The 9937-nt window shown below is 58.7% G+C and overlaps 1 protein-coding gene across 1 annotated transcript; it reads left to right on the top strand.

Moving 5' to 3' along the window:
- Window positions 1–235: 235 nt before the first annotated feature.
- TMEM151B (transmembrane protein 151B) lies at window positions 236–9620 on the top strand (the record flags this gene model as incomplete). The annotated part of the gene is made up of 2 exons (XM_084262098.1): window positions 236–328; window positions 7474–9620. 2 exons carry the CDS (start codon window positions 236–238, stop codon window positions 8908–8910), a joined length of 1530 nt encoding a protein of 509 aa, XP_084118224.1. The 3' UTR covers window positions 8911–9620.
- Window positions 9621–9937: the final 317 nt, after the last annotated feature.

The raw sequence follows: 9937 nt of genomic DNA on the forward strand, positions 1-9937 counted from the left end.
TCCGCCGCGCCGGGCGCGGGAGCGGCGCTGCGCTGCGGCGGGGCCGGGGGCCGGGGGCCGGCGGGCGGCGAGCGCTGCCGCCGTGCCGCGGCTGGGGGCCATGCCGCCGCGCCGCCCGCCCGCCGCGCCGCCCCGCCGCCCGCCCGGCGACCGGCGAGGCAGAGCCCGGCGGCGGGCGGGATAATGCAGCTGCCCAGCCCGCAGGCACCGCCAGCGGGGCGCCCCCGCCGCCGCCATGTCCCCCCCGGCCTCGGCGGCCGCCGCCAGCGAGGGAGGCAGCAGCACGCCGGTGCCTCCGGAGGAGGAGGCGGAGGGGGCCCGAGAGGAGGTGAGGAGAGCGGCCGCCCCCCACCCCCCCGCCCGGGGTTGCCCCCAACCACCCTCCCTTCCCCGCCCGCTTTGCATGGCGCGCTCCTTGACCGCCCCGCCGCGGGCCGGGACGGGCTTTGCCCGCACAGGTACGGAGCCCCTCGCCGGGAGCCCCTCTCCCCCTCCTCCGGCCCCGGGGCTGCGGTGCGGGCCGGCGGGGGCGGGGAGGGGGCGAGGAAAGCCGCCCGTCGGTCCCCATCGCCCGCAGGCTGCCCGCCCCCGTCGCTCGGCTCACACCTCGGGCTGGCCGCGGTGCCTGCGGGGCTGGAAGGGGCGCAGCCCCCAGCGCCGCTCGGAGATGGGGCCGGGGCTGGCTGGGATGTAGGAGGAAGGGAGAAAATCCCAAAAGAGGAGCGCGGGGCACTGCTTGGGCTTACAGTAATGGGAAGAGGTTGTGATGCCGGGGAGAAATGCATATGGAGACACACCCCCCCCCCCCATCACCCCCCTTCCTGCGCTCTGGCTTTGGGGGGTGCCGGGAAGTAGCATCGCTGTCTGCAAGGGAAGACGCGGTGGCAGCAGTGGAGAGGGCTTGGGGACATGGCAAAGCCTGGGATTGTCACTGGTGGCTTCTCCCAGCTGGAGGTTAGCTGGGGAGAGCAGAAGGTGCAGGCAAAAGGAAGGCCAGGTACCAGCACAGCCTTGCCTCCAGGTATGCTGCAGTCTGCCTGCAGCCCCAGCTGATGAGTTTTCTAGAGTCCAGGCAGCAGATGCCAGAAAGGAGCAGGAACAGAGCACTCTGTGCACAGGGAGCAGCAAGGGGGGGCCAGGTGTGAGAGCCCCTTTGTCTGCCCCTCACAGATCCTGCTTGCAGCTCGGGCTTCCCAAAAAGAGAGAAAGAACCCACACGGGTTAGCAAGACCCACCTTATGCCACGGGGCCAGCAGCCCATGGAGGGCAGCTAGGCAGCATAGGAAGGGCATCATTCTCCTGGCGTGGTGGGTTGTCCTCGCCAGTAAGATCACATCTCAAAGGGCAGCTTGGGGGGGTGCTCAGAAGCTAGCCGCATCACTCGTCCTCTGCTGCTGAGGAGCTGCGGTTAGCAAGTGCTGCATAATTCTGGTATTCTCTGCCTCCTTGGCTTAGGAAGAACATGCATGCCCGTGCATGGTTATTCTATATATACAGGCTTAGATATAAATAATTGCAGGAGAGGAATGCAGAAGTTCAGGGGCTGGGAAGCTGTACAAATACCGTATACTCTGCTCTGCGGCTGATCCTCTCTTCCTGCTTCCATTCAGCAGCCCCTGGTGCCCTGAGCTCAGGCTCTCTGAACAGACCCCGGCCAGGGCAGCTAAACCATGAAGCACCTTTTTGGTGTAGGGACACGCTTGTGCCACGCTGGGATGTGGTCTCTTGCCCCCGGTGCCCTGGCAGTGCTGGTGCTACGTTGAAGAGAGCACAGTGGCCTTTTGAGAGGTGCCGGAGCGAGAGCTGGTTCGGATGAAAGAAGCGTAGTGGGGGCAGTGCCTGGGTGAGTTTCCCTTGCCTACGGTGTCCCCTGGCTTGCAGGGATTATGAGAAGATCGTCTGCTGGGCTTTGATTGCTTCACAGTGTCTGCCAACTAGGGTGTCAGTATAATCTTACCCCGTGGGAACAGGCAGAAGGGCTGCAGTCCATGACCTGCTCTGTTTAGGCTAAGGGCATGCTTCCCACGGCCAGAAGCTATCACAGACTTGCATGAAGCAGCTGGTGGAGGAGAGGGAAGCTGCAGCCTTTTCTGACAGTGTCATGCTGTCTGGTGTCTCATCTGATGCAATGAGGAGAGACCGGAGTGGGGAGTGTGGGTTCATGGCCTGACCTAGGGCAATCCTCATGTCTTCAGAAATATTGGGAGGGGAGGGTGTTCCTGCTTGCCTGGGGTGTCTGTGTAGGGCCATGCTGTCCATGTGATGTCCTGTTTCCATCAGGATCAACTGCTGGTGCCAAGCACAGCTGAGCATCTCGGGAGCATGGCTGAATCCCACCTGCAAGAGCTTGTTAGCCAGGGCTGTCAGGGAGCTAGTGGAGATACCTGGGGACCAGAAAATGGGAAATGAGGTCTGTCCTGTTTGAGGGTGCCTCAACTTGACATGTCTTAGGTCACTGTATCTCAGAGCCATAAAGGGCTTTAGGTGCTGCTCAGTTTGTCCCAGCAAGGCATGCAAGAGCTACTGGACAGAGCTGTCTGCAGAGGGCTGGCCAAGCCCTGGTTCCCTGTTGGCATTACATGCATGCATCTACACTTAAAGGTTTTGAGCTGAATCTCAGCAGTGTATTTCTACCTTGGAAGGTAGGAGATTCTGAGGGACAAGTTCTTCAGACTGGGAAAAGGCTGAAGACTGTCCTTGTCCGGCTGCCCAGGTGGGATTCAATGGAGAGAACCAGTCCTCCTCTGAGTTGCTTTGCAAAATGGAGACCTTGGTACCATGGCAGGAGCTGAGTGCTGGCAGGATTCCCTGGCTCCTGGATGCTCAGCCTTCCCCTTTCCTCTGCAGTTGGCAATGCTGTCAGCCTGGGGCTGAGCCAGCTCGCTCTTCTAGGCAGGTAGTTCCTGAATTTGGGCTGTAGGGATGTGGGGTGTGATGTGGGGCTTTGCTGGGATCATCCTGACTGTGAGTTGCCAGTATCTGTCCGGAGCCTTAGAACATGGTGGCAGTTCCTAGAAATTACTGGATCCTCCTCACCTTCCTTGTTCTGGGGATGTGAGGTAAAAGGGGACAGGGCTTATTCATTTGTTGCATGATGTAAGCAAATCAGCAGGGCAGAACCATGGAGACTGATGCTTGGGAGTCCCACTGGAGTCCCCTGAAAACTGCAGACACAGCCTGGCACTCAGGAGCTACCTGGGCCTTGAGCCTGCTGCTCTGGGGCTTTTGATTAGTTTTTCCAGCCCCACAGAGGGCTGTCTCGCAGACACCTAACCCTGAGAATGCTGGAGCTTCTTCTAAAATGGGGTCTTAGCGTTCTGGGGGTGAATGGGAGATTTGAGGCCAGTCTCTGCAGGGAGAGGCAGGCAAGAGGCACGGGAGTTGAGGACATGGGAACACTTGTTAAATGGAGGGACAATAGATGGGGACAGGGACAGGCTGTTTCAGAGGGGAGCTTCAAGGACTTCTGGAATTGTTTAGTGCGCAAAGTTGTAGGGTCAAGGTTGCAAGAGTGGTGAAGGCATTTTGGCCCACGTTCTGGCCACGGGGGTGCTGGGCAGGTTTGTCCCCCTTGAGTTTTGGGGGGTTTTTTGAGGAAAGGATTCCCCAGATCTCAAGTAAGTCTAGTTCAAGCACTGATGGGGGGCCCCTCTTCTACCGCCTCTGCCCTGTGTAGTACAGGCAGCTCCATTTGCTTCATGGCTGCTCGTAAGTCACCCCCTCCATCCCTTCCCTTGCATCCCAGAGCAGTGGCCACAGGTGTTGGGACCCTGTTTCCCTTCACTCCAAGGGCAACATCAGAGGCAAATGCTAGGTATGAGGAAGGGGAGGCTATAGTACCAGTCTACCCCTTGCCCTTCCCAATGTGTGTTACAGTTAGCGCCCAGGCGTCTGATAAGGATTGTCCCCTGTGTTCTACACGGTGAACTGAAGCACATGGAGAAAGGAGTTGACTGGGGTCCCACAAAGGGGTTGGCCAAGTCATGGCTGGACCAGTCCTGCCCTCTAAGCACTGCAGAGATGTTTAGGTGCCCCTGCATTCCCAGATTTGCTTGCATCTCTTCAGGGCTCAAGCCTGAGCCATTGGGGAGGTTCCTGGTGATAGGGGGAAGCCCTGTTTGCAGTGAAGTAGGGCAAGCCTTTTGCCTTGTTCCATCAGACTGCAGTGGGCAGATGATGATGGCATCTATATCAGAGCCTGCCCTCCTCTCAGTGACACTGTTCTGGGACAGAAAGGATTCCCCTTTCTCAGCCTTTTCATCTGCGTGTTTGCTGTGCTGGACTTCTCCAAGGCTGGTTAAGAGCTCGAGGAGGCGACCTCATTCAGCTGCTTCTGTGGTGGCAAGTGGTGGAGCTGGTTGTTTGCTCCTGTGAGCCCTTTGCAGCCCGGGAGAGGAGCAGGGATGCTGCAGTTCCTACTGGGATTAGACTCTGCAGCTGGCTCCTCCTCCGTCTCTGCTGTGGTTGTATCCCCTACCCTTGGCACTCGATCAGCTTTCAGAAACCCCACCAGCACGGCCGATGTGCACGCGTTTTACCTCAAAAGCCTCGGACAAAACTGGGTTGTAAACAGTTTACAGCAGGGGTTAGCGTGACCCTGTAAAAGCGCTGCAGTGTCTAAATGCTGCGTAGTCCTAGGAGGAGACTAATGCGTGGACTAGAGCCCTGCTAACACAGTTCCTGGAACCAAGCCTGGGCTGCATCGCGCTCCCTGCTGCCCTGCCCTGGGTGGGTAATCGCAGTGGGGCTTGCCTGCATCTCCGCAGGGCGACAGCCAGTGTCTCCTGAGCAGAATGACGCAGGCAGTGCAGGATGCGAGGGGCTGGGGAGTGACTGGGAGGTGGAATTTGCTTTTCTGAGACAGACCTGGCCAAAGACCTGCCTCTGAGATGCCCCTTCCCCAACGTGTCAAATGAGTGAGCTGAAAGCTTTGCCGTATTCCCTCTGCTCCGTTTGCAGATCTGACCCCAAACAAGGACTCTGTCACCCCACAGACACCCCAGGGTTAGTGTGCGCCTCGCATCTCCTGCTCAGAGCCCCCCTCAGCGCTCCTCCTTAATCCAAGCAGTTCCCTTAGAGCATCACCACCGGAGCTGCCTCTCCCAGGGAGGGTTTACAGTGCAGAAGGCAGTGGTGGGAGAGGAACCCGTCAGCAGTCCGGTGGGGGAGGGCTGTGCTGCAGCCCAGTGAAGGCAGAGAGGTCTGGGCAGGCTCCTGTAACTGCAGCGTGGGCCCGAGCAGGGACGGCACGGCTCAGGTGGCTCTGCCTGCTGGGACCCCACTCCCCATTCCTTTCCTCACTCCCGTTTCTCTTACCGGGGTTTCCTTCCTGCCCCAGGACCATGAGGCTGCCGCAGCGGAGGGTCACGCGGGGAGGACTGAGGCACAGGTGTGTCTGTGCTGGAGCTGCAGAGTGAAGCTGCCCCACGCCCCGTGCTGTGGCCTGCAGGCCAGCGCTACCCCGCCTGCCTTCCCGGGGCTGTGTCTCTGTTGCTGGCTCTCACCCTTAGCCAGTTACCCCAAAGATCAGTGCTGCTGATGCTCGGGAGCCCTGGCTGGGATGTGGCGTTGTTCTCCTGGCCACCCCTCTGGATGTGCTGCCTGCTTTGCTTGTCACAGGCTGGCTGCTGGGGCGAGTGGGAAGGGAAGCTCCCTGCCTCTGGGAGAGAAACCTCCGCTGGAGACTTGGGCCAGATCCAGCCCTGCTAATTGCAGTGACACACGTCCTGCTGGTGGGGGTGGACCAGGCTTTAGCAAAGTATATGGAGGGAAGATTAACACGTGGGACTCCAGGGGACCAAGGCAGGGCCAAGGTGTTCTTCAGGGAGAGCAAGCAGGATTTCTTAGAGGAAAGAGGCTGAGATCTGTCTCTAGACCTGCCAGTGATGTTGTGCCTCTGGTTCTTGCTTTGATTTTCCTGTTCATGCAAGAGTGAGAGTGCCCCCCATTCTTTCTGGCAGTGTGAGTCCATTAAGTTCTTTGGGATGCATGGATGAGAGACCTCTCAGGTCCAGTGTGCCCAGGAATGCAGGAGAGATGGGGCCAGGCCTGAGCTTCGCTGCCCTGAGTGGCAGTTTCGTTACCACTGATACCAGCCCCTGCAATGGTGGCTGTGAGCTCAGGAGCCATACTGCATGCAGCTGGGGAGGGAAAGCAAAGCTGAAAGCTTCTTAGTGAGTTTTGTGGCCTCTGCATGAGGCTGGGGTTCTCACTCTCCACCCCCACACCCCCACCCCAGTCACACCTTTGGAGCTTGCTGGGTCAGATGGCATTTGGTCTGGATGAAGTCTTTCCTTTAAGACAGCAAATGACCTCTTTGCACGTTCTCCCTTTGGGTGTGATAATGTCAGTTCTCACTGACAACGCTGAATCAATACTTGAGACTTCAGTGTGTTGCAGGGCGTGACAGAGGTTTCCTGAAGTGGGGGTTTTCCCGGGCCTGTGTGAAACCCAGCAGCGTACCAGTGCAACCTCTGCTAAAGGTCTAACGCTGCAGTCCTGCCCTTTCCTCACCCTGAAAGACCTGGGAGTGGGTTTTCCAGAAGGGTGGACTCTCTCAGCTGAATTCCAGGGCAGGCAGAGACATTGGCTGGCAGCCCTGACCCACCCACTCCTCACCCTCGTGCTGCTGTAGACCAGTGGGGTACTCTTCCACCCTGAACACCTTTTAAGATGTCATTCCCCGTTTGTTTTCTTTCCCCCCAGAAGTGGCTGCAATTCAGTCACAGTAAAGTACTTTCCTGTTTTTGTGGTTTATGAAGCACTTGAGAAGCACTTCAGAGACCCTTGGGCTGCCAAGTGTTGTGGTAGGAATCACCACTACTGAACAGAGACATTCCCAGATGCAGAAGGTCCATTTCTCCACCTTACTGGCCTCCCAGGCTGCTTCTGCTGCCCTGGTAGGAGAAATCCAAACATTCCTATCAGTCCTTACTCTGAAAGCGGGGGTGATGGGCGTGGGGGGGATGAGCTGTGGTGAGGTGTGCAGGTTGGGCAACACGTCTGTTAGAGCTGCCTGCGCTGGCGGGATGGGTGCAGAAGCTGAGGTGTGGGGGGGAAATCCCCCAGCCTCCATCTTGCTGTGCTTCTGTACCGCTCCCCAGGATGTGGCAGTGGTGGGGGTTACTCCCCACTGAGGAAGGGGGTGCCCAGGGTGTGGGCTGGCAGAGTTACCCTCTGCTACTCTACTCTGCATCCAGGTAAACTCTGGCTGTCTCCCAAGGAGGGGCAGAGCACTGTGAAGGGACGGAGGGATGTCAGGAGTGACAGTTGTCCACACTGCAGGACTGCCGTGCTGGGAGAAATCCCAGCCTCCGGGATTTCTGAGCCCTGCAGCTTCTGCCATTTGTCCCTGTTGGTGGAGCTGCAGGTGCCACCACAGCAACCCACTGCCTGCTCCCCTTCCCCCTGCCGCTGCAGCCTACTGACTCCTCTCTTCTCTTTTCTCTCCTTCTCCCCGTCCCCCTGGAGCAGCAGCGGCCAGTAAAGCAGTCTCTCAGCAAGTCCCTGTGCCGAGAGTCCCACTGGAAATGCCTGCTGCTGTCCCTCCTCATGTACGGCTGCATGGGAGCCATGACCTGGTGTCATGTCACCAAGGTGACCCGTTTGACCTTTGACAGCGCTTACAAGGGCAAGTCCATGATGTATCACGACAGCCCCTGCTCCAACGGCTATGTCTACATCCCCTTGGCCTTCCTGGTGATGCTCTACGTGGTATACCTGGTGGAGTGCTGGCACTGCTACACCCGCAACGAGCTGCAGTACAAAGTGGACGTGGAGAGCGTGCACGAGCGTGTGCAGCGGATGCAGCAGGCGACCCCCTGCATCTGGTGGAAGGCCATCAGCTACCACTACGTCCGCAGGACCCGGCAAGTTACCCGCTACCGCAATGGGGATGCCTACACCACCACCCAAGTGTATCACGAGCGGGTCAACACCCATGTGGCAGAGGCCGAGTTTGATTATTCCAACTGTGGAGTTAAGGATATCTCCAAGGACCTCATTGACTTGGAGAGCTACCCGGCCACGCGGCTCCGCTTCACCAAGTGTTTCAGCTTTGCCAACGTGGAGTCGGAGAACTCCTACCTGACCCAACGGGCCCGCTTCTTCACGGAGAACGAGGGGCTAGATGACTACATGGAAGCCAGGGAGGGAATGCACCTCAAAAATGTGGACTTCAAGGAATACATGGTGGCCTTTTCTGACCCAGACAACCTGCCTTGGTACGTATCCCACTATGTCTTCTGGGTGGCGGCTCTGCTGACCCTATCCTGGCCCCTGCGGGTGCTAAATGAGTACCGCACCTCCTACGTCCATTACCATGTGGAGAAGCTCTTTGGGTTCGACTACGTGGCGGTGACGCCGGCCGAAGAACGCTCCTTTTGCCGGAGGATGCCCCGCGTCAACACGGTGGACAGCACCGAGCTGGAGTGGCACATCCGATCCAACCAGCAGCTGGTGCCCAGCTACTCGGAAGCCGTCCTGATGGACTTGGTGGGGCTCTCCGGCTGCACCAACTACTCCGCTTGCCGGTATGGGGGGTACCGGCAGAACTGTGAGCGGTGCCACAGGACTATAAGCAGTTCCTCCATCTTCTCCCGCAGTGCCCTGAGCATCTGCAACGGCAGCCCCAGGATCCCCTTCAGCAGCAGCCGCTTCTCCCTGGGCCGCCTCTACGGCTCGCGACGCAGCTGCCTCTGGCAAAGCCGGAGCGGGAGCCTGAACGAGCAAAGCTGCCCCACCGAGCAGACCCGCCTCTCCAGCCAGGTGACTGTGGAGGAGGAAGACCCTCCTCCTTACCAGGATGCCCTCTACTTCCCCATCCTCATTGTGCACCGAAATGAAGGCTGCCTGAACCATGACCACCGTCACCTCCACCGCAACGGGTCCTGCGTGGAGACCTCACTGTGAAAGCAGAGGGCGGTGAGATCTCGTCGTCCATTGCCTGGCCCAAGCCAGCGCAGGATTTGGGGAGAGGAGCGTAGGGGAGGGAGATGGCCTAGGAGGAGGACATCAAGATGGAGCGGACACAGCATCTCGCTCTGACAGCCGGCGAAAGCTGCTCCCACCATGGCTTTGACCTCCTGGAGGGGTGAGTGCTGATGCTCCCTCTGACATGGCACAGAACTCTAGACCAACCACCACATGCAAAAAAAAAAAAAAAAAGCAAAACCCAACCAAACTAACCCCAAAAACGTAATGTATGGCATCAAGGTCCAGAGGAGGGAATAAAAAGACAGGCCTGATGCAGGGAGGGGTGTGCTTTGGCTCCCAGCCCTGTCTCCAGGCTGGCTCATACTGCGAGGAACCAGCAGCCACCAGAAAGCGCCCTGCTGCACCTCTGCCCACCCTGCTGCCCACGCTGGAGCGAGACCCCTTGCAGGGTGGAGGGGAACGGGCCCTTTGGGAGCATCCTGTAACTTGCTGTGCCTAAAGGTCTGGGGTGCCCAGGCACGTGGAGCTGAGCGGCAGGTTAGAGCAAAGGCTGAAAGCCACGAATCCAGCTCTTCCCCTTCCCCCCCTCCACCACCCTTCCCCACCCTCCCCACTTTTTTTTTTAGACCACGCTCCGACTGTTACTCTGTTCCCACTGCTGGGGATGGCACCGCCTCCAGAGGATCCCAGGCTCAGCTCCTTAGGAAGCTTCTTCGGCATGCCAGCTCTCAGAATCAGCATCCCCTAGGTAAAGGGCTTTTGGTTTGGGATTGCAGCAGGCAGGCAGCGCCGGGAGAGGGATGGTTGTGCAAACCTAGGTGGAGCGGAGACCCGCGGCACTACTGATCCGCTTGCTGGAGAGAGAAACCGGGAGACCCCCGGTGAGCAGGGAAAGGGGGAGAGGACAGCACTGGGACAGGCATCATGGTGATAGGCAGCACGTCAAGTGGCTGGGGTCCCTTTGTGGCTTTGAAGTGAGTCCTAATTGGTTCAGACAAGCATC

This window comes from Gallinula chloropus, assembly GCF_964237585.1.
Source record: "Gallinula chloropus genome assembly, chromosome: 3".
In the NCBI taxonomy this organism is placed as follows: Eukaryota; Metazoa; Chordata; class Aves; order Gruiformes; family Rallidae; genus Gallinula; species Gallinula chloropus.